At 38.3% G+C, this 25,756-nt stretch overlaps 1 protein-coding gene and 1 pseudogene across 3 annotated transcripts in view; one reads left to right on the top strand and one right to left on the bottom strand.

Moving 5' to 3' along the window:
* Positions 1-2,241, bottom strand: part of ZDHHC17 (zDHHC palmitoyltransferase 17) — a 185,686-nt gene extending 183,445 nt beyond the window's left edge. The window contains exon 1 of one of the 2 annotated variants that reach the window (XM_077111496.1): positions 1,995-2,241. In XM_077111496.1, the coding sequence (XP_076967611.1) occupies positions 1,995-2,041 (47 nt within the window). In that variant the 5' untranslated portion in view covers positions 2,042-2,241. The remainder of the gene's footprint in view (positions 1-1,994) is intronic. The other variant, XM_077111495.1, reaches the window with a different exon arrangement.
* Positions 1,819-13,435, top strand: LOC143642736 (trafficking protein particle complex subunit 2-like; annotated as a pseudogene). Its single transcript, XR_013155833.1, has 3 exons — positions 1,819-1,980; positions 10,319-10,393; positions 11,861-13,435. The product of XR_013155833.1 is annotated as a trafficking protein particle complex subunit 2-like (transcript).
* Positions 13,436-25,756: the final 12,321 nt, after the last annotated feature.

Here is a 25,756-nt window from a genome sequence, read left to right as displayed (position 1 = left end):
CTATGTTCTCCCCAAAAAGGGGTTAAAAGCACTATTATTCCCTTTGCTCACCAAGACAGGGAATGAATTTCTTTTCAAGAGACTGGAAACTGTGATCATTGTAATTAAAAAAATAATAATACATTAATGTAATTAATCTCTTAGGGCAAATATTAGTATCCCATTATTATAAACGACAAAATTAGAACTCAGAGAAGTAGCTTGCCCAACAACATGATGTCAAGAAGTACTAAAACTATACCAGGTAAATACTAGGTGTTAATGCAACACTAACCAGAGGAAAAATGGAGAAAGACCTCAACCCATGTACTTAGATGCTTAAGACCCAGTATCTCAACTAACCAGGCCTTGTGTTTGTAGAGTAAAAAGGAATGGTATCAATCATTCCAACTCCTGCTTTTAAAGAAAAAGGAAGTAATATCATATTTATTAACTGCCAACTTGAAACCTGGTCTCTAAACTTCAAGCCTACTGGTCATTCCAAGTACCCAGCAATTGTACCAAGTAATCTATGGATTTGTTACAAGTTTAAATTATTCTTAAAGTAGCAATCAACATACTATTTCACAAAGCAAAATTTTATGAAGAAAGAGCAGTACCTTCAATAACCTAGAATAAACTTTTAAGTATGTGACATGCTTTCTCAGGAACAGATGAACAGAAAAATTCCTCAGCTTCATTTTTCAAAACATGGAAACTACTTTATCTAAAATATTTTTAGGGCCTGCGTGTGGACCAAAAGAGCAATGTCTGCAACGCCAGTTCTGAAAATGTTAGTACTTTAGCAAAAAAAAAAAAAAAAAAAAAAGCTTAGTCTTACTGTACAGCTCTGTTCGACATAAACCCAGAGAAGCTTTTATTAATGAGATGGCCAAGGCATAAGTCTACAGGAACTGTCCCATCTGTTTCTGATAAACCAAAGTAATGAGTTAAAGGATGGTTGAGCTTTAGCATATAACGTGAGTACTTGCCCGTCTCTATTCACATTTCACTAAAAAATGCCAGCACACTACAAAACAAAATCCAGAAATAAATGGAATGATTCTAATGCAAAATCACCAGGTGGAGACTTCCATGTTTGTTCATCCCACAACACACCGACTGCCTTCAACCCTCAACCTTTTAAGCTACCGGAAATCTTGAGGAAACTGCCGCTGCCCCATCCGCACATCACTGTATCATTAAGATCCAGAATGCATCCAGAACTGCACCCTGCCTGAACTAGCACTACCGCAGCAATAAACTAAGAAGTAAACAAGTACAGAATGTGACTGTTTCCAGAGCAATGCACTGTTTACTTAGATGAGAAGATACTCCTGTTGTGGTGGGAAACGTGTTGCATTGTCCTCCCCTGGGTCCTAAAAAAAAATGGTACTTTGACAGTGTGTGGGGCTAGAATTCTCAAGTTTTTTTTTAACCTTTCTTTTGAATCACTTCAAGCCAAACCCTCAAAAGAGGACATCAAACACAAGGTGCCCCGAGGTGGTGCCTACGGCTTAACCTAGAAGGATATCAATTTGTCCAAGAAACTGTCTTCTTGCCCTATACTCCAACATAGTTAAGCCAAATGGAAGGAATAGGCACTCTTATTCACCCAGGTCAAGAAAAAGAGAACTCAAAACCAGACGCGCCTCCTCCTCGCCCACGAAAGGTTCGGAGCAGGGGCTTAAGCGGCGGTTCCAAATGAGCACCAGGCCGCCGTCGTCTCTACACCCGCAAGCTGCGCGGAGCTGAGCGGACCCATCAACACCTCCACCTCTGCCCTCCAGGCAGAGCCAGGGACTGCATCCCAGAGCCCGCCCCGGCCGGCCCGCCCCGCTATCTCCTCCCCGTTATCCGCTCGCAGCCGCGCTGGGGCCTGGATTCACCTCCCCGCACTCCGCAACTTCGGCACGTTCCACTACTCCACACACATAAGTCACAGCCCTCCGCAAGTCCCGGGAAGAAATGTCGGGGGACACAGAGCGAAGAATGCACCTGGTGCGGTACCTCACCTCGGGATGCAGAAGGGGAACGCAGCCTGCTTCAGTATCATACTCATCCGGGCTGTCCGCCATCTTGCTGTTAAATCCCTCCTCCCGCTGCATGCCGGGAGAAAGCGTTTCACCCTCGCAGGGCTCGGGCGAAGCGGAGGACGAGCGCGAGCCCCGCCAGAGGCAAAGCGGCCGTCTCCTCCGGCCTCCCCTCCCCCCGCGACGCCCCCTCTGCCCCCTCCCCTCTCTCAGGGCGCGGGTCCCGGGGCGCGCGTGCGCGCGTGCGGTCCTGGGCGGGCGCGCTCTGTGCTGCACTGCGCCGGGGTGGACTGGCCGACAGAACTGGGCGTGGGCTCGGCGGTTCGGGGGCGGGTATCCGACCCGAGGCAGATGTGCGCTTCTGGCTACCCGGTGGAGGCGGCTTCGGCGGGGCGTCTGAGACGTTGGCTCGGGAGACCGAGAGGCGGTGCGGGCTTGAGGACGGAGCTCCGGAGTCCCGCAGCCAAGGTCAGTAGCCCTGCAGCGGAGGCAGCCTCCTACCCATGAGCTCCGTTCACCCGCTCCGGGATCGCTCCTTACAGACCGGGCGGAACATTGACCGGTCTACAAGGAGAAGAATTGGGGCTTTTATGCTTAAATCCACACCTGCAGCGCTACTCAGAACTGGAGAAGCACCCCCGTGCTGCTTAGAACTGGAGAAGTCACCCCGCAGCCTCAGCCTCGGCGGGGCGCGAGGAAGAAACATGAGTAAAGCTTGGGGCTTCCTCCCAGGGAAGTCTTCTTTTTAAATAATAGCGACTTGCCCTCATTGGTCTTGAATTTACTGTAACCACATTAAAAAAAAAAATGATGCACTTAAAGCCCATACCCCATCTGTTACATTTTAATATAATCTAGAAACTCAGAACTGAAGTCATTTAAAACCGAATCCGCTGAAATGCGAGTCAGAGGAAATGACTAAAACCATTTTACAAAAAGCTATTAGGGGGCGCGGTGGGGGGCATGCTTTCTTTTTAGGGGCTAGCCGATGGGGCAATTTTAGAAAATATTTTTGTCCGTGTTTAGTTATTAAAAATTGTACATCTAAACTGTTCAGAGGAAGATTTAGAGACCATGAAACATGATCTATTGTAGATCCTTATACCAGTCTTTCATGTAAAAGCCATGTTAGCCCAAAAACACCAAGTACAAGTGTGCGACATCAGACTTATTTATTATTAGTCAGTAGGCGGGGCACTCCAGAGGAAGAGTAAGAATAATGCTGGAAAAGGGAAGAGGAAGTTTCTTTTGTGAAGTTTGGGTTCCCGCCAAAGAAGTCCGAGGAGGGTCTAGGGTGATCGGGAATCAGTTCTGGATTGGGTGCAGTTTCTGAGTCAGGATCAGGAAAAGTCGGGATTAACGAGGAATTGGGTGCTTTCATGAGACGAGGGAAGTTTAGTAATTGAGTATCCCCATGTTAACTTTGCAGCGGGCTTTATCTGTGTCAGTCCTAGCACACCTGCACTTTCTCTTTTCCGTTGGAGGTGATTTTCATTCTTTTGGCCAAAGTACAAATTTTGACCATTTTCACCAATCATAAAAAACTAGACAGAATCAGCGTTCTGCCTTTGGTACCCCAAACTGCTTTCAAACACGTTAATAGGAACAGAAGTAATTTTCACTTCAATATTTTCATTTTTATTTTGCCTCTCCTTACCCTTATGTTATCCACTTACTGTGAGTAAAGAGAAGATGGAAATAAGAAAAAGAAACTGAATGGAAAGCTTGGGAGATATGGAATTGTAGAAGATTGCAGAAACTAAGCATTGATAATAGGAGAAAATATTTTTGTAGGTGCCCATGAATTAGAAGCAGTGGGGCAGAAATGTGATGGGCATATTCAGAAAATGGAATGTGGCTCAGCCCTCTAAGTGATCCCAGATTTACAAAGGTCCTGAATGGATGCCTAGATTTTGAAGTGAATTTTCCTGATTTATTGAATGATGATACATAATTAAAATATATTTTTGAAAACTACATGGGCCAAATGAAATTATTTTTATTGGCAGAATTCAAAATCTAGATTTCTGGTTTATCTGGAGATCTGGGAGATAAAAGACAACATCTGGTTTATGGGAGATCTGATAACAGTTGACCTCCTTGCCCAGTCTCTACTAGGCCAATGGCATCCTTTACTCCCTTTTCATTATTGGCCTGTTTGCTGTGGACATTTTTATTTATGACTTCTGAGGAGTCTATAACTTAAACATAGAGAAAATCTTAGAAGTAACTGAAAAGAGGTTGAACTAGGACTCTAGTATCCTAAGGTCCATGTCTGCCTTGCTCACTGCTGTAAGACAGAAATAACATTATTAAATGAAAAACTTCCTGAAAAGAAAAAAGAAAGAAACCAGTAACAAGAATAGCTATTCTTAGGAAAGCATGTTGAAGTTGAGGCTCAGATTGCATTTAATATGGGCCAAAATGAGCCTGTAGTTACAATCAGAGTCCATGTTGGTAATTATAGAACTCTTATCCACCCTGCCTTTGAGACAGTATGTTCAGGGAATTGTAAGACACAGCTGAGAAAGTGGACATGGCTAAGAAGTATAGATTTGCCAAAGAATGGTATAGAGAATAAGATACAAAAAGAAAAATAGGCTTTATTAGGAAAAGGAAAAAAAAAAAAGCCTGGGAAATGAATTTAGTAGCAGACAGATTGCAAGGAATGGAGTAATGGTTTAAATGTGGTTTCGTGTGTGACTTCAGACTACTGGCACTGAAGACAACATTAGATGTCATCCAGCTCTAGTCCAACTCCATCATTTCACAAATGGGGAAAGATGGTTAGAGAATTTAAGAAACCTGCTTAAAAACCCACAGTTAGATGATGGCTTCTAGACATGGCAGAACCACGTCTTGAAGCCTCCTGACTTTTTCCCATCTTGCCTGTACTCCATATTCTGTTGTAATTATCTTCAATGAGTTATCATTTAGTCCACTTAATAATTACTTATTAAACATTTGTTCTGTATAAATGTTAGAATCAGTGACCAGAACATAGAGATAATTTTTAAGTTGCTGATTATTTGAGCTAAATACTCTTCAGTAATCATAGTACTTTGAATTGAAATCCAATCCCATTTTCAAGTTGGTTAATTGTATGGTTTTCCTAAGAGTTATTTCTCAAATTTCTGTATCAGAATTGTGCACTCTAGAACAGGATAAAATACTACTCAGAACTGTGATGGGGCAAGGGGTCATTATTTTAACAAAAGAAAATAAGCATATATAACAATATTCTATCATTCTATTTTAAGTGGGGATAATTTTTATAATTATAGTCTGTATGAACTATTGATGTAGATGAACTGAAACTGGAGAATTAAAGGAAATATGTGAGATTTGGCATGTGTGATAGCTAGCTGCCAAGATGATATCTTGTCTCCTGATATTCATACCTTTGGTAGAGCCCTCCCATACTGAATAGTGACAATCTGTATAGTCAATAAGATGCGGAAAGGTGGTCTGTGATTTTTGAGGCCAGATCATAAAAGGCATCCGGGCTTCCACCTTGCTCTCTTTAGGATCACTGGCTCTGGAGGAAGCCAGCTTCCATACCATGAAGCCATTCAAGCATTCCCTATGGAGAGGTCCTTGTAACCTCCTGCCAGCAACCGGCAGTAGCTTGCCAGCAAATGTGAATGAATCACCTTTATAGCAGATCTTCCAACTGCAGTCAAGCATTCACATAACTGCAACTGCAGCTAACATCTTGACTGCAGCATAAAAGACCCTAAGGTAAGCCACTCCTGGATTCTGGATTCAGTGAAATTGTGGGAAATCTAAGCCACTAAACTTTGGGACAATATATTATACAGTATGCTCAATTTGAAACACCTGAAATCATTACAAAATCATGTGTTTTCAAAGGATCCAGCAGGATAAAGACATTCAACCTAATTTAATAAAATTTAATTTTGAGACTTTCAGCAAATTACATAAGCTCTCTGAGCCTCTGGAAAGTCACTGTTAAAAGGGGGATAATAATAACATCTACATTCTGGGCTTCATATGATGGATTAATGAGACAATGCACATGAAGCACTTAGTGACTGACATGCAAAATGTGCATGAATCACATTTGAAGATTTCTACAATCTATTTCTCTACAAGAAATAGAATTCCTCCACATGGTTCAAAATGAAAAAAAATGCTGGTGAAATAACTATTTACAATGATGTGGGTAGGGCTAGGGGAAAAACAAGGGATGGTAAGCACCCAGAGACTAGCAAAAAACCCACCAGCCTGAACAGACACAGGGAGGAGACTGTTTCAGAAGCCGACTAAGAGCTGGAACATCAAAGAGGGACCACCAGAGAGGTGCTGTGCTAAACCTACTGAAAGAGATGCTTTGTCAAAGCAGGGCAAATTGGGAAGAAATAATCAGACTTCATCTTACTGCTCTCCCATCTCTTCCCCTCTACGGGAAATAAATCATGTGAAATTTTTTTCATACTGTTTTATACACACTTTTGTTTTTCCTTGACTTCTTCATTCATTATTCGTTCATTTAACAAATAATTATGGAATAACTACTTGAGAAGGCAATATGTTAAGTGTAATATGTTTATTACAAAGAATTTGAAAACTATGGGAAAATAGAAATTGTAATTCCGCCTACCAGAGATAATCACCCTAATATTTTGATGTATATATACCCAGTCCTTTTTTAATTCATGTATATTTTAAACAAAAAGGGAAAATATATTATGTAATAATATTTTTAACTTAAAGATTTACTATGTACAGTTTCCAATCTCATTAAATATTTTTCTGATGCACAATTTTTAATGACCACATAATACACTGTCATATATATTATCCAAAATTTAGTTAACCTGTCCACTTCAATGAGCATTTAGGTTATTTTCAATTTTGCACTATAAAAAAAATCTTGTTAGGAAAATCTTATAGATAAATATTTAATACAACCATATTTAATCAGAGTCAGTTGTTTTCCATAACTCAAACATAACTCAGTCTGTTTTAATATCCCTTACTTTCCATTATTTCCTTTGTAAATCTTTTCCTGGATTACAAACTCTTCATTTTGAAAGCCTAGTTGATCTTGTCCCTAATCTAATCATCTCATTCATTGCTATAGTCCTTCTTATACCAGGCTAGTTAATTCTGTTTCACTTAAAGATTGTATTTCATTTAGAAATTTAGACAAGTTAGAATTGTTACCTAGAGATCCTAGCTAGCCACTTCATGGCCTTATTCATGTATATTTTAAACAAAAAGGGAATATATGTTATGTAATATCAGATATCAGGGTCTAATCCTGAATTATGCAATGCAAAATATTGTCAGCGTAGCCAAAATTTCTCAAATATCCAGGGCAGTGCCTTCCACTAATTACCAGAGCCTGATGTTAACCATTATGCCATTATATTAATTTGGTAAGAAACAGAAGGTCAAACAAGCCTGAATTTTTAGGCCAGTGTGTTCACTCTGACCAACTCACAGTATGTTTAACAGTTAACTAATGCTGTATAACAACCACCTCAAAACGTTGTGGTTTAAAACAACAATGATTTCTTATTTCCCATGAGTCCACTGATTTGGCTGAGTAGTCCTTCCATTACTTTCACATGGTCTTACATGAGATCTGGCTGAAAGGTCAACCAGGCTGGAAGGTTCCATGTGTCTGGCAGCTGGTGGGATACATTGGTTTTCCTCTAGTTGGCTAGAACAGCTTCATAGTAGTTTGGGAGCAATAGACCTGTTCCTAATGATCTGTGTATTCTCTAAAACAATAGCTTTCTCTACAGTTCTTACTTCTTCCTTAACCCTCACCAGAATCACCCTTAATATCTATCACTCTACCAGCAGTCTCTTTATGGCAATCTAGGCTTTTCTATAAAATTCTTCCAGCTTCTACCCATTACCCAATTCCAAAGCTCCTTTCATATTTTTAGGTATCTGTGATAGCAGTATCCCCCCCCTTCCCAGTACCAAAATTGTATTAGTTTCCTAGGGCCACTGTAACAAAGTACCATAGAACAATGGAAATTGATTGTTTCACAGGTCTGGAGGTTAGAAGTTGTGCTGGCTTGAAAGGATACATGCCCCCTAAGAAAAGCCATGTTTTAATATAAATCCCATTTCATAAAGGTAGAATAATCTCTATTCAATACTGTATATTTGAAACTGTAATGAGATCATCTCCCTGGTTGACGTGATTTAGTCAAGAATGGTTGTTAAACTGGATTAGGGGATGACGTCTCCACCCATTTGAGTGGGTCTTGATTGGTTTACCGGAGTCCTATAAAAGAAGAAACATTTTGGAGAAAGAGATTCAGAGAGAGCAGAACAATGTAGCCATGAGATGCAGAGAGCCTACGAGCCAGCAACCTTTGGAGATGAAGAAGGAAAATGCCTCCCGGGGAGCTTCATGAAACAGGAAGCCAGGAGAAGACACTAGCAGATGATGCCATATTCGCCATGTGCCCTTCCAGCCGAGAGAGAAGCCCTGACTGTGTTCACCATGTGCCTTCTCACTTGAGAGAGAAACCCTGAACTTCATCGGCCTTCTTGAACCAAGGTATCTTTCCCTGGATGCCTTTGATTGGTCATTTCTATAGACTTGTTTTTAATTGGGATATTTTCTCGGCCATAGAACTGTAAACTAGCAACTCATTAATTCCCCTTGTTAAAAACTGTTCCATTTCTGGTATATTGCATTCCGGCAGCTAGCAAACTAGAACAGAAGTCTAAAATCAAGTATTAGCAGGGTCATGTTCCCTCTTAAATCCAAAGGGAAGAATCCTTCCTTGCCTCTTCCTAGCTTCTGGTGATTTACTGGCAATGTTTGGCATTCCTTGGCTTCTAGCTGTGGCACTTCAGTCTCATCACGTGTCATTCTCCATTGTCTCTCTCTGTGTCAAAATCTCTTTTTATAAGGACATATTGGATATAAGGACATATTGGACATATTTTTTATAAGGACATATTGTCTTATAAGGTTATATTGGATTAGAACCTACATCAACCGCATTTTGCCCCTTTAATCTCATTTTCTCAAGGAACCTATTTCTTATTCACAGGACCAGGTGTTAGGACTTGAACATATCTTTTGGGGGGACACAATTCAACCCATAAGTATAATATGATATCCTGGATAGGATTCTGGAATAGAAAAAGGACTTTAAAGTAAAAGCTGGTGAAATCCAAATAAAATCTGGAGTTTAGTTTAGTCATCCCTTCCTCCTTACCTACCTCCTACTCTCCCCCTCTCTTTCATTCTCTCTTCCCCTCTTTTCCTTTCTCTGTTCTTTTCTTCATTTCCTTCTTTCATTTTTTTTTTTTTAGGTGTAACATGGCATATTTGCCATGCCATTTCCTTTCATCTTGCTCAGACTTGGATAGTTCTGACAAGACAATTCCATTTCTTATGATACGGTGTGAGCAACTGTTTTATTTTCTTTCCTCCATATTTGAAACCAGGTTGCTTTCCATTCTTAGTTTCTGTTTGAGGATGGGGTATTGCATCTTCTCTTTACTTTTTTTTTTTTTTTTTTTTTTTTTTTTTTTTTTAAAGGAAAGACAGAGAGAAGGAAGGAAGGATAGAAGGAAGGAAGGAAGGAAGAAAGGGAAACATTTTTAAACATTTTCTTGTTTTATTGTATTCTGTTTCTCCGTTTTTGTTACATGGGCTGGGGCCGGGAATCGAACCGAGGTCCTCCGGCATAGCAGGCAAGCACTTTGCCCGCTGAGCCACCGCGGCCCGCCTCTCTTTACTTTTTGATATCTCTAGGCAGTTGGGGTGGGGGGTTGGCATTGTGAGATAAACTTGCTTGAGGCAATATGCAGTCTGAATTAGAAAATTTAGGCTCTGGTCTCTTGGCTGAGTTTTTGTTTACTCCACTTAGGTGAGGATATCCTGTTCCTAAGAAGGAATATCTTTAGACATCAGATAATTTCCCCAATTTATTGAGAAGCCTGGGAGGCTTTATTTTCAGTCCCATAGGTCTGACTTTACCCCATTTCACCAGCCTTTTTTGCATCCATTTCTAATAATATACAGTTAGAAAATGAGAATGTAAGGAGGAACATTAGGTTTGCTTCTCTACAAATTTGGGGATATTGATGTGAATTCTCAGAATTTGGTCAATTTATCAATATAGCTTGAGGTGAGTAGATGTATGGGAGGAAGTTAAGTCCATTATTCTCTGTTGTGTTTCAAAATTTTGTTTCTTTTTGTGACTGCCAGGCTTTGATTTTTCTTTTTCTAACATTAGGGTATGTTCTTTTCATTTTCTTGGTTTCTGAATTGCTAACTTTCCTGTATTTTTTTTAAGACAGGTATTAAGGGAAAGAAAGTCTTATAATGCAGTTTTGTTTGGTCACTTGGAAATCAGAAGTCCCCAACATATGTGAGTTTTTCTCTTCATCCACTTAGCTTTTAATGTGCTAATAAAATCAGACGCTTTACAGAACATTCCCAAATTACTACACCTGAGAGTTTCCCTACAGTTTGTTCTACAATTAGTTATCTCATTTATTGCAGGATTTTTCCTAATTTCAATCACTGAGACTCATCTCAAATTCAGCTTTTGGAATACTTGCCATTAGATTCATTCATCAATGGAAGGCACTGGGGAACTACAGATTTCCAAATATACATACACACAATTTTGCACAAACATCATAGGGTTCAGGGATTCCTTGAGCATGGTCCATGGACTTCATGGGAAAAGAAAATAAAAAACCTGATCCTGATAAATTATAGCCTTAGCTCTTGATTAATGCCTTTAGTCTATAAATGACCTTGAGAAATTATCTAGGCACCACCTTTAGGTAAAATAATTCTCCATAAATGTGGTATTGAAAAAAAACTATAAGAAACAACTGACTGTATGGTCTTTGTCACATCAACTTTTCAGTATCAGTAAAATAGAGGGCATGGAATAGGTGACATCCAAAGTCTCTTTCATTTCTATGATTCTATCAATATCATCCTAGACAGACACTAATACACTTCTAAACTATTATAATGGAAAGCTCTCAATATCTGCAGTTAACCTCTGCTCTCTTGTTTGTGACAATTTCCATTAAAATCTTCCTGATTTCTGACTTAGATCCTATATACTTAGGTTATATAATAGGTTAAGTCCAATTCTCCATTTTTTATATTTTTCTAAATCCTTTTAATATCCTCTTTATTTTTCTTACCTAAATCATTCCCAGACAGGCAGAGTCATACTAGCGAAATCTCAGGAAAGGAATTCCATCAGTAAATACTATTTTTCCCACTTCTCAGTCATTAATACACGTGGTAAATGAGACGAGACACAGTACTAACACCCAAAGGCAGTCCATTAGATATTCTATGACCCTGAGAGATCAGAGTAGCTAAATTGTTGTAGTAGCAGTATCTGGTATTCCCTGCTCTTATATTCTAGATTATACTCTTCTAAATTTTCCTCAGAGAGGTGGCAAGGTAAAGATTCCACATTAAGAGAACAAAATAAAAGTGAAATGACTTCTGTGAATTTAGAGGCTTATCCCATTTTAGAAGTGAACTGCAACCACACCCCCAGACCTAATCCTACTCAAAATAGCTACCTGGAAAGTTAACTTTTTCTTTATTTCTTTGTGTTTTCTTAAAAAAAATGTTTTTTAATTCTAAAACTAATATTTACTCATACTTTTAAAAATTTAAATAAAGTAAGGCATACAATTAAAATCAAGTTTCTTTTTCCTCCCCTTTCACTTCCCAGAGTTAATCACGGTTAATCATAGTCTTACCTAATTTTTAAGGTATAGCCATACATATCCTTAAAAGGTGACTTCTTACTATGCAGACTGATCCACATCTTGTTTTTCTCTTTTCACTTAAGAATTGATCTTAAGCAGAGCACTGGTCTCTTCCACCACGACTGACTCGGCGCTTCCGTTGTTTGCAACTAGCTGCGCAGTGGTTTACTGAAGACAATGTCTGGAAGCTTCTATCTTGTCATTGTTGGCCATCATGATACTCCAGTTTTCGAAATGGAGTTTCTTACAGCTGGAAAGGCAGAATCCAAAGACGATCACCGTCATCTGAACCAGTTTGTAGCACACGCTGCCCTCAACCTCATAAATGATCTAACAATATGTACTTGAAAACAGTGGACAAAATTCAACTAGTGGCTTGTTTCAGCATTTGTTACTGCAGGCCATATGAGATTTATCATGCTTCATGACATAAGGCAAGAAGATGGCATAAAGAACTTCCTTACTGATGTCTGTGATTTGTATATAAAGTTTGCAGTGAATCCATTTTATGATCCCAGTTCTCCCATTAGATAAGCACATTTGACAGAAAAGTTCAGTTTCTTGGAAAGAAACACCTATTAACCTGAAAGCCGAAAGAGTCTGACATAAACAATGTCACTTCATACAATGGGGTATACTCAGGAATGTGTACATTGTAAATAACTTGATTAAATAGCCTTGCAAACTTACACATTATAGTCTCAGTTTATCTAAACCTAATGAAATTCCTTTTATATTAAAAAAAATAGTACATCCATTTTCTTGTCACTTATCAGTAGATCACTGCTTGTGAACAATGTTATTTATAATAAGCTCTTTATTAGTAATCTTGAAAATTTTTATTTTAGAAGTTGAAAATTAAGATAGCTTATTCAGATAGGTTTATCGGGATTTAACAATGCAAAAAAGTCATAATCAAGATTTGATAGACAGATTTCAAACTAAAATCTTCTGCACTGAGGAATGAATTGATAGCACACAAACACTGATTTACTTATACATTTAGGGATGTTGTTATCAAAGTTAATAGACAATGTGCATAGCACCACCTAAGAAGAAGATAAAAAAGGTTTTGTGGTGCTAAATGTGACATGTTTGCCTCTGTCAGAGCACACAAATAGCAAATTCTGCAATCATTTGAGAATCCTGGATCCACATTTGTAAAATGGGAGGCTAGGACCAGTGAAAACCCAGACCGGAGGACCACAAGGAAGTGTGTGGTTTCTGTCATATTTTATTTCCTTTTCCTAAGATAGTAAAGTGAGGACTAAGTGAACCTATTATTATCTGTACTAGTTAAATTATAAGGCTATTTTAGAATTGTAATCAAAAGATTGGATTACATTAGCATTTTGTACTTTTAGCTTTTAGGCTATATTCCAGAAAGGGGTGGGGGTGGTCTGTTTTGTATTGTAATAAGTATGAGATCTTACTGTAAAATAGTAAATATCCCCTGAAAAGTGAGTAACCAGATATATTCTGCACTAATCATAAGCATTTGAAAAATTTTGCTCCATTCTGAGTAACTTGAACAAGTAATTCTGAGATCCTTGTGTGAAGTCGTAACCATAAACTTTTTTTCTGTTTTGTTTTTTGTTTGTTTTTTTGTGCAACCATAAATTTTTACCCTATTTATTTACATTCTTAAATAAAAATGTTTGTCCAAAAAAAAAAATTCATCTTGGATAGCCTTCCATTGAAGCATTTACAGTCTATTTTATTCTATTAAATGGCATCCCTAGTATTCTGAATCCTTGTATATAAGTTAGTGTATGGTTTACATGACCTTTATTAGTTTATAGCAAGAAGTCTGTAGTTGGGTTAATTCAACTGTGAAGTAATTTCATGAAGATCCAAATATTTTCTGGGTTAACCCAAAAGTTCAGCAAGATTCAATTAGATTCCTACATTTTGCTCTGCCACTCTCAAGCATAAAGGTGAGAAACCTCATGATTTCAACATACTACACTGGCTCTAGGTATTATTCATTACACAAAAGTATCTGTAGGCAATAAAAGAACTGTTCTTCTCACATGCCTCCTTTTTAAATCAAGGAAAACTTTCAGAAGGCCATTCTTCGGGTCTCATTCATCAGGATCTAACTACATGTCCGTGTAAAAACCAATCTTTGGCAAAGGAAATGAAACCACTCAGATTAGCTTATACTAGAGGTTGGAAAACTATGGCTTTTGGACCAAATCTGACCCATCTACTGGTTTTGTATAGCCCATGAGCTAAGAATGGGTTTTACATTCTTAAATGCTTGGGAAAAAGTCAAAAGAAGAATATTTTTTGTCTAGGAAAAGTATATGAAGTTCAAAGTTCAGTGTCATAAATTAGATTTATTTGTTCTCACTGGCTTCTTTCACACTACAACTGCCAAGTCAAATAGTTGGAACAGAGCCTATGGCTTGAAAAGCCTAAAATATTTACTATCTGATCTTTTACCTGAGGCTGGAGAACCCCTCCCAACACTAAACTATGTGGTCAGTGAGCACAGACAAAATGGGGGCTCTTCCCAGCAAGGAGGGAGAGGAAGGAGAGGAAATGAATTAAGATAGGGTAATCAACAATGTCTATTTCATGTTCCCACATATTTTTGCCAGAAATTTCAAGCATTTTACTTATAATAGATTAAAAGTTCATAGGTAATAGCAACTCATATCTGAACGTTGGCAAGTGAACTGGTTTTCACATTGCTTCAGGACAGGCACAAATTTTGGTGTAAGAATTAATGTAATTGTTTCTTCATTGCCTACAAAATGATAGCCCAATCTGCAAGGCACACAGAATCTTCTGAATCCTGTTTCTTCTTACTTCTCTAGCATCCACTGCCATCTCCTGCATGTAACTCTAGCTTTTTCCATACTGAAACACTTAAAATTTCCAGAACTTACCATGCCTTTTCCTGCTTTTGCCCATCCTGTTTCCACTGCCTGGAATACTCTACCCCTTGTCCACCTGGGCAATTCCTTAGGCAAAACTCTCAGAACTAACTCAAGAGTTAAGAACCACGTTTGGGATGCTGCTTTACTTTGTTTCTTAGCTTGGATTACCTAGAAAAGCAGAACTTGAGAAAAGGTTCCTCATAGGGCATTTATTTGGGAAAGTAATCACAGGGAACACAAATTAGGGGTTGACGTGGGGGAGGGAGGAGGACTAGAAAGACTAAAACAAGATAAGAGGAAAAACTAATACAGATACATTATTGAGCTGGTTGCCTTTATAGGCAACTGGGGCTCAGTCCTGTTAGGGAGACTCTGTGGGCCAGAATTCAGAATTGTTTGCCAAGACACAGAAAAGGGGAACATTTATCTACTATTTCTCACCCCCATTAATATAGGGTTGCATCAGGGAGGGTTCACTCCACTTCTGTGTTTGCACAAAAAAACAGCCCCGGGGCAGAAAGGAAGAGATACCTGGTGCAGCTCTCTGGTGTCACCTGGGTTTAACTGGTTACTATGGATATGAAATGGGCATAAGAGATGTCTGATATAGTCCACAACATGTGTCACCTCTATCTGCTAGTAATTTCCATTAAATGTTGTCCATCAAAGACCCTCCAAGGTGGTAGCTAACATAAATGCCTATAAAAGACTCAAGACCTAAAGGTTAGTGAAAAAAGCAACAGTCCTGATGCTGTAATTTATCCCAAGGCTGTGATTGATAGTTATCCTCTCCCTCTTCCACCACTCTACCTGACCTAGTTCCTTGCTTGCTTACTCAGTTCATCATGAAGACATTAGAGCCCTTATTGGGTCAGGGCTAATGCAGTGGCCTATTTATGGTTATCACTGGTTATGGAAACACCTGGTTACTCACTTCTTAGCAGGTCCAATAGTGATTATGCCATTGAGGAAGAATGATGTTCTACATACAGAATCTCAAGTTGATCAGTGTCCTTGTAAATTATATATATCGTAACAAATAGCAAGAAAGTTAACTTAGCCCGGGGGCAAATAGTAAATGTGTACGCTCTCCTTCCCACATGAAAGTAATTGCTCTTGCTCCTCTTTACCCATAGGGATGAAGAAGAACCTGTCCACCAGATCAATAACCACATACCAGGTGCCAAGGGCTATGTTGTTATACTCTTGTAAATATACCACAACTGGAGTAGCTGTAATGGGGACTCTGCTGTGGTTAGTTTACAGTAGTTCAACATCACTTGCTATGATGCATCTCATTTTTCCGGTGGCTGAACAGGCTAAATAGGTGAGTCCAAGGATATGATGGGTACTGATACCTCAGCATTCTTTACGTCTTTGATGGTGGCACTAATCTCTACATTTCCTCTCAAGTTATTGTATTCACTTTCTTGTTCAGATTCACTTTATTTGGCCAGTGATTGTGTACAGACTCAGGGGCTTCCACTTGGTTCTTCCTATCATAATGATTCTACAAAGGTCAAGAAACCAATACGAGGGTTCTGCCAGTTGCTAAGTATTTCCATTCCAATTGTTTATGTGGAAACTGAAGGAAATAAGCACAGGGTGGGTCTGCAGCTTATTGGACCACTTTGAATTGAACCTGACTCAGGTACATCTTGTCTCCATAAACTTCCACTCAACCTAGACGCCATAGTAAAGCTTTAGCTCCCTGATATTAGTATCAGCTGAGACTCTATAGCCAACAAAACTTGAAACACCTTAATGTTCCCCTTTTCTCTGTGTATAGTTGCTCTGCAAATAGCACATGTCTTTTTGGGGAATGACTGGGGGACTTTGTATTGTATACACTGGTGATAGTATTGCAAGGTCATTTGTGGTAGTATTACAGCCTCTTCAACTTCAGCTCCCCTTCAACTAATAAGACTCTGGGTCTGAGAACTTAGATCTATAAATTGGGTGAGGGGGTCACAATTTTCCACTGAGACAGATGGTGTTAGCCTTACCAGCTGTCCATTTTTTCTAATTATACATGGAGGTCAAGTAACACCCAAGTGGTTACTCATCTAATTTGCCCCCAAGGAACACCATGGTCTATTAATCATTAACATAGAGACCTGCAAGGGAAGCCTCCTGGTAGCTACTCTGGTTTTGCAGCCCATATGGTAATTATATACACTTTCCCTCTGTCAGTCAACTGATAGAAGTCCACCATGACCTCTGCTATTTTTGAATTATTATCATTCCAACTGATATTAGGAAGTCCAGTTTCATAGCAGGATTTCTTACTGTTAACTACAGTGGATAGCTACTATTGAGCTTCTTAAAGTTTCCAGTGGTAACCTCGCCAGTGTATTTCTTATTGATTTAGATATAAGTCCTCTGGGCTCTTACAAGGAATATAGTCAGATGATAAGTTCTCAAGTCTCACATAATAAATGTGTTCTAACATTCTAACCTCCCTGAACCATCTGGCAACTTCCTCAAGGCAGTGAAGGTACTTTTAGAATCTATTCTTCATTTGCTATGGGCATTTATCTGTCCAAGCTTCAGGGAACTACCTCAGGAATGTACTAGGACAAGCTCAATGTGTCCTTGCCAGGTTATGAAACTCCAAGTGTTTTCCAGTGTCAATAAATTCTCTCCTTATCCACCTTTATATTCGCCCCTCCTGGTTCAGCACTTTTATAATCCACTCCCACACTTTGTTTCCCCAGTTCCTTCAGATAAATATTAGTCGCATCTTACAATTCTTTGTTTATGTATACACTTTTGTCACATGTGAGGTTTATGCAGGGTTTCCAGACAAGGGGAGGATATTTGCCTGAGGAAAAGCAGAAGTAGCTACATTTGCCAAGAGAGTTCAGAGAAATCTGGGGATCAATATTCTCAGGCTTGTCTACCTATGTGCTAGTGTTAAAAATCTCAGGATTCCACTCTTTCCTTACCAGGGCACAGGAAATATGTCAAGGCAGTGCATTGTCTCTTTTAAAGCTATAAGACTACCTTTTAGTTTAATTATGGGTCTGATCATCCGCACAATTTACTTTATGGATGTGGGAGATGAACATCTCTTTAAATACTGCCTTGGAGGCTTTCTGATTTCACAGTTTGCTTTGAATTGAAAGTTGGCTAATGTGAACCTTTCACTTTCTTTTTTCAAGGCTTTATGAACCCTTAACCAATAGCCAGCCAATCAACAGATCTTAAAAATTACCATTACTCCAAAGGTCATTCCTATTCCATAAGCAAGTTTCTCAACTTTCCACCTACCATCTACTTACAGTAAAAAGTGAAAATCTTAGTGATGACAGTTCAGGCCAGGGGTTACCATCATGCCCACTTTACACCAGCACCAGAGTGTCTGTTGCTGTCTAACTAGTAATGGGGTTTAGCTCCAGAATCCCTTCCTGATGAGCTGCTTGCTAAATATCCATAAAATCCAGATGATGTTTCAAATCCACAAGAAGAAACAAAGAGAATCAGTAAAATGTGTAATTATAAAAACATGCAGAACCTTTCTTCTCATAAGTAACTTAAAATTCAATAGCATAAAATGAGGTATACATAATGTAATGTTGGGCATATAATATAGAGATATATATGTATAATAAATTTGTCAATAAGAACACAAAGGAGATGAAAGGAAACAAAGCTGCATTAGGCTAAAGAAATGACCACAAAAGTAAAGTAATAATTATAACAATGTATTGTTGGGTTTGTAATATTAATAGATGTAATATGTATGACAATTATACCACAAAAAGGGAGAAAAGGAAATATAAATCTATAGGAGTAATGTTTCTGTATATCTCTGGAATTAAGCTAGTATAAATCAGAAATTGATTCTAAGTTAATACACATATGGTAAATCCTAGAGCAACTACTAAAAAACCATAAAAAGTACAGTGAAAAATGATTAAACTGCTAAAAAAAGAAAGTATATGGAAGGAAAGTTAATATTCCACTTCTGACACAAACAGGAAATTTTAATCAGCAGCAAAATAATAAAATTGCAAGCATGGCTTTGTTGAAAGAGAATATAATTCTCTAAATGATCTTTTCTCCATTTTTAACATATCTAGAAACAAATCTGACATATAGTGGATATATATCCCAGATGGAGAATTGGAAACAAAGTTAGTGGAGAGAGGAAGACAGGAAGCACGTGGTGAAATATGTAACAACCCAGAGTAGGAACTCAGAAATATTTGTTGAATAAATGAATGAGGTTCATCACAATGTTTTTTTCTGTAAAATCAATAACATCAAGTGGAAATAAGCTAAAACTCTAGTAATAGAAACATTAATTGAGAAATAAAACCTACAGACATAAAGAAACATTTCAGTTTCTTTAATATTAAAAGGAAACACTGTAGAAGAAAATGTTAACAATTCATATCTCCTTGGGTTAAGAGTATCTTTTCCTTTTTTCCGAAAATTTTTCTTCATAGTCATAATCAGCACTGAAATCTATAGCTGAATGCTGTTAAAGGAGAAATTTTAAATTATATATATGGTACTAGAGTACCATGGTAAAAAGAAAACCATGGGACTGCATTACACAAATACTGAACCCCAAGTTAAACCATGGACTATAGTTAATAATGCAGTTATAAAAACGTGCTTTTATCAATTGTAACAAATGTATCACACCAGTGCAAGGGGTTACTAATAGGGTGTATATGGGCATTCTGTATTTTATGCATGATGGTTCTGTAAACGAATAACTTCTCTAATAATAAAAAACATATACTAGCCTAAGGGACTAGTTTGTTCTCCTTTTATGAAACTATACCATGCAGGTATCCCTTACTTTTAAAGACTATATGCTTTAAAGAAAATTAGCTATAAAATAAAGTTCTATAAAATCTTATTTTCCATTGATTACTACAGTTAGCTTATAGTGATAGGAAGGTGTTTGTGTCTAGACATAGCTTACATGCAAGAATTAATGCAAAAGTGTAAAAAGTATAACAGTTGTGCAGTCGAAACTAATAAAAGTGAATGAAAATAGGTTGCTGCAACGGTGGCTCAGTGGCAGAATTCTTGCCTGCCATGCCGGAGACCCAGGTTCGATTCCTGGAGCCTGCCCATGCCATTCCTCTCCCTACCAAAAAAGTGAATAAAAACATATTTTTAAATGTACACTGAGTCAATGGACAATTAGGTAGTCATTAATAAACATATGAAGATCACATTGTGGACAAGTGCAAATTAAATAATATAAAGTGAAAAAAAATGTCTCTCTGGAATTTATTACAATGGTTGCATGTAGAAAGAGATTGAAAATAGACCAAGGAACATTGGAAATAGTTGTTTAGGTAAAGGGAAACGGAGTTCTTAATAAAGTGTTTTATTAAGTGAAAATAGGATTGGGATGACATCCTGTTCACGTTTCTATTGCCAGCTCTAGGAGGTCACCTGCCTGTGTTAGTGCCCTGTAGTAAGACCTTAACGCTGCTGGTGACCACCTGTTCCATCAAGTAAGGAGAGCCCACCTGAGGACAAAGCCCACACATACCAAAAAGCAGATGAGAACTAAAGGGTTAAATAAAACCCTAAAGGGTCATCCTCAAACTCAGTGAGGCCAGAAAATTGTTAATCCCTGAATTTCTTTTTATATAAACCAGTGAATTCCTGAACTAGGTTCAGGTTCCTGAGGTTGCAACCAAAAAAATGAAACAAAAAACAATTAGGAATTGGTTTGTCATACTCAAGAGATTCCTATGCTGGAGATCAAATTTGAATTTAAATAAATGGGTCTTTGCTTAATTTTCGCGTGGCATTCTAATATTCAAGCTTACTCCACCACTAGTGATTTTCTCCTTTTCATATGACTAATGCCTTCTGTTTCTTTCACAGCTGCACTTGAGATCTAGGCCAATCCCAGCTTTTTAGTTTTACACATGGCATAATCATTTTGTTTTTTTACCCTCTTCTTACATAATCTCTGAAAAGAAGTTTTCTGTGTTACTGGCATCAAGCCAATCCGACCTCTAAGATTTTTAGATTTTTTTTAACCTCAAGGCTACAATAAATCATACTGTTGCACAGCTTTTTAAAAAGGATGTAAATTTCTGAGACTAGTATTCCTGGGCAGAATGTCAGTGTAGATGCAGGACTGCTGCTTTGTGTTGAGGAAGAGGGGAGGCTCCATGGAGACCCAGGAGAGCTGGATATCTTTTCCTTACATCAACAATCATTAGGTCACTACAAATGACTCAAGTGTCAGGCTAATTCTAAGTTTAATTACATGCTTTAAAAATTTCAGGAGGCTGAGTGTAAAATTTAGAAACAGGTATACTCTTTCTTAAAAATTGTCTGCAATAAAAAATATGACCACACAAAAAAATATATTTCAGAGAAAAAGAAATACAGATAGTTACTAAATACATGACAGGGTGCTGAATCTCACTCATGATTAAAGAACTGCATATTAAAATAACAATGCAATACTAGCTTTTACTACCACGTTGGCAAAGTTTAAAAACAGACATTCTCAGACACATGCTGCTGATGACAGTACAAATTGGCACAATCCTTTTGGATACAATTTGCATAGTTTTTGGTTTGCTAAAGCTATCAGAATGCAATATACCAGAAATGGATTGGCTTTTACAAAGGGGATTTATTAAGCCACATGTTTACGGTTTCAAGACCATAAAAATGTTCAAATTAAGGCAACAACAAGAGTATACCCTCACTCTAGAAAGGCTGATCACTTCCGGGTTTCTCTGTCAACTGGGAAGGCACATGGCAATATCTGCAGTCCCATTGCTCCAGGGTGTCATTGCTTTCAGCTCCTGGTTCCAGTGGCCTCCTCTCTGAGCTCTTGTGCGCCCTCACTTAACTTGCCTAGGGCAAACTCTGGATTTCATCTCTTAGCTTAGCATTTCTAAACATCTGTGTCATGGTTTCATTTCTCTGCTGTTGGTTCTGCATGCTCTGTCTCCGTAAGCTCTTTTAAGGACTCCATAAGCTAATTAAAGCCCACCTTGAATGGGCAGCATTGCATCGTCATCTAATCAAATGGTCACACCCACAACTGGGTGGGTCACATCTCCATGGAAACAACCTGATCAAAAGATTCTATCCTACAATAGGTCTGTCCTTACAAGATTAGATTAGGATGAAAAGAACATGGCTTTTCTGGGTACATAACAATTTCAAACCACCACACGTGGTCTATCTAAATTCCAAATACACCGCAATTCTTTGACCCAGTAATCCCACTTCTAGGAATTTATCCTACACATATATCATATAAGCATGCAAGCATATATATATATATACATTACAGTTGTTTATTGTAGCAGTGTTTGTAATAGTGAACATCTAAAATAATTTTTATAAAGAAATTGTTAAACATATTACAATGCCTCCATACTGTAAAATATCTTTATGACATAGGTTAAGTGGAGAAAGCTAGTTATAAGATACATAAGATGTGTGTGTGTGTGTGTGTGTGTGTGTGTGTGTGTGTGTGTGTATGTGTGGTATAACTCATTTACGCTTAAACATCTGTGATGGCATGAAATGGTGGAATGACTTATGGGGAGTGGGATTTGCGAGGAAAGGACAGGAAAATTTCTTCTTGTTTTTAAACTATTTACATTTGCACAACCAACACATACTACTTTTACAATAAAATTTTTTTTTAATTTAGTCACAACTTTGCATTACTCCACAATCCACAAAACAATAGGAAATACAGTCAACTGCCATAAAATTAAGCTAATTAAAATGCTGCTATCACAGAAGGTGATATTTTAAGATCATAATGAATAGAAATATGAAAGCAGAGTAAATAAAAGTATTTAAAAGTGAAAATTTAAACCTAGGTTACTTTTTTTTTGTATGCTGTATGGAGGGGGTCACATTTCATTCTTTTTCCATATTAGCATCCCATTATTGCACCACCGTCTGTTGAATTTTTGTTTGTTTGTTTGCTTGTTTGTTTTGTTTTGGGGAAGTACATAGGCTGGGAGTCGAACCCAGGTCTCCCGCATGGCAGGCGAGAATTCTGTCACTGAACTACCCTTACACTCCCAAGGTTGGTTACCTTTTAATGTACATAAATTGATACTGTGAGTACTAATATAAACAAAATTACATTCTAAATCATATTACGGACACAAGTTTATTGCACAAAATTACATTTTCAATAGCTAACAAGTAAGCTTGTCTTCAAGTCCATATTTCCTCCTACTGCCCTTCCATTGCCATCTTTGGTTGGGCAGTAGGAACTATTTTGCAGGATCAAGGATAGGAAATTCTCCCCATTCCTTACCCCAGCCATGCAGAAAGCAGGGTTATTTGGAGTGTTGATTAGGGATCTTGGTACTACGCTGTGCCTACAGGGGAAGGCATCGTGTCTTATGTTGGGAACATTCGTACTTCTCCTGCTTTGTTAGCATGGAAATAAAGATTGGAGTTGCTGGAGTTTGTCTATGAATGGAAGGTTGAGCTAAAGACAGTTGCGCTCCCTTATCTACTGATTTGATATCTGCTGACTTGGGTGCCAGCAGTTAACGGGGGTGGGGGTGGGGGGTGGTTAGGGATGAAAAAATTGTAAAATTTCAGAAAATAAAAAAAATAAATCATTCATAAGTTTCAAACCTCCTGTTAAGCTGAGCAGAGGATGTAAGATGAAGTCCCCCAGACAAGTACCTGATTCATACCTCTTTATTCCCATATCCACGCTCTCATGGGAAAGTTTTCTCTAGTCAGTCTCTAGTGTCCTCGCTGATCGCATCAGTTGTAGTGTTATTCCCACGCCTTGTTTAGGGAAGACCTTGTTACTGTAATAATGGCCCTAAACTGCAAGAATAGTGGTGCTGGTAGTGCTTCTAAGCCTAAGCGAGGTCATGAAGTGCTGCTTCCCATTAGTGAAAAAGTAAAAATTCTCCATATGATTGAAAAAGAAAGAAAATCGTATGTGCAGATTGCCAGGTTGTATGGCAAGAACGAATCTTAGATTTGTGAAGTGATGAAGCATAAAGACAAAATAGGTCTTGGAACTTATCCTTACGGAGGCCCTATTGTATCCTCAGCTGTGCCGCTGGGAAGAGAGGGGGCTGGAAACATTAAGATATTGAGGAAAGATAATTAGACCAACTAAATCGGGGTGGGTCCAACAATTATTTAAGTGTTTCCATGCCCTGTCTCTATCAGGCTAAAACCTCCTGGGAACAACTAGCAAAGAGATGGTCACATAGTAGGTACTCATTAAATATAAATTTGAATAAACGGGCAGATCAATGAATAAATGTCAAAAACAGAAGAGAGACTCTTCAGAGATTTTCACAAACTCTCTAAATATGGGGGAGGGGGAAAATAGCCAGGTAGCATGAATATGAGGGAGTGGCAGAATAATATGCAAGCAAGAGTTAGAATGGGAATCCTGAGATGTTTCCATGGTGTGTAACACGTGAGGGGGCTTATCATTTTTTGGCAACCTAGATGACTTAAAGTTAAGGTGAGGGTGTCCAGATTTTCCCCAAACAAGGGGATCCTAGCATTCCCTATAAAAACTCCCTCAGGGTTTTCCTAAAATAATTCATGCCATTTGTCTGCTCAGAATCTGTACTTCCATACCAATTACGACTTTATCCCATCTACTTCCCCAAATCACTGAGCCTCGCTTCAACTCCAGATGCAGAAGTTACAGGACATCCTGTCACCTTTTTGCACACCAAAAAGCAAAGCTACTACTGCAGCTACTATTACTAATACCAATACCCCAACCACCACCACTTAAACCATCTACTTGTAAATCAAAACCCTAAAACATATCTGGATCCTGCCCAATCAGGGTGGTATCTCTGTCTTTCCTCCTTTGGGTGGTAACCAGGAGAGAGGTGGACAGAAGGGAGGCTAAATTTTCCCTTTAATTGTGTATATCTATGCCTATACTTATACCTATATCTATATATTTTATCTATATCATCTACATTTATAGCTATAGAGCTATACATAAAGGTATAGATATACTGATATATATTTAATACAACATAAATTTATACAGATATAATTTACATGTTAATAGATATAGATATAAAGATATATGTCTTAAATTCTGTATGAAGCAGAGCAGGAGGTCAATGGATGGATAGCTAACTGGCTAGACAGATACGACAATCAGTCCTGGCACTATCAGCTGAAAATGACAGAAACCTAGTTAGTGAAAGCAGAAAGAGGTCATTAGAACTATATTAGGGAAAGTTAGAGAACTGATAGAAGAGCTTCAGGAACCAGAGTCTGGGATGTTAGGAATTAGAACTAGGACTCAACACCTCCAGGATTCTCTCTCACACTCGCTCCATCCCTCATGCTTGCTTACTTCTACTTGGCTTGCTTCTCTTCTATAACAGATGGGCTTTTTCCACATGGCAGAAAAAATATTTGCCAGCAGCTCTGGGCCCATGTAATCCCAGCTATCTTCCCAATAGGGGAAATATTTTCTTGGGTTCATTCTGAACTTTTCCAGGGAAAGACTCTGAGTGAGTCTTTATGGTCAAGAGGATGGATTACTCAGATCGGCCTTGCCTACATGGCACATCCACCCTTAAGTGGCAGTGCCACAAAAACCACACGGGCTATACAGTGGGGTAAATGCCCTTCTCCAGAAGGAAGGGAAGATGTTACTGACAGAAGAGGAAATAGATGCTTCTGATGTCCTTAAAGGAAACATCAAAGATGGTAGGTAGATGATGATAGTTAAACAGATGATGATGATAAATAGATGAGAGATATAGATGGGAAACTGACTAAATAGGTGACTGTAGATTACAGATAGATGGACAATGCTCATTTCAGGGTCTAATATTTTCTCATTAAATTTTCCAAAAAATTTTATAATTTCTCAAATACACTATAAAATTTATTATCACATACACACACACAAAAAAAAACCCATTGACCTCTTAATTAGAATTCATGGCGCCCTTGGAAGGATTTTGAAAGAACAAACATTTTTACAATATTAATCCTTTTTTTTTCTTTTTGTTTTAGTTTGGATAATATCTATTGACCCAAGTGTCATCCAAGTACATGGCATGCTTTCCACTTATCGATTTTTTTAACCTC

Source organism: Tamandua tetradactyla, chromosome 7 (assembly GCF_023851605.1).
Source record: "Tamandua tetradactyla isolate mTamTet1 chromosome 7, mTamTet1.pri, whole genome shotgun sequence".
Classification (NCBI taxonomy): Eukaryota; Metazoa; Chordata; class Mammalia; order Pilosa; family Myrmecophagidae; genus Tamandua; species Tamandua tetradactyla.
The sequence above is the reverse complement of the archived record's forward strand: the minus strand, read 5'-3'. Positions and strand labels throughout refer to the sequence as shown.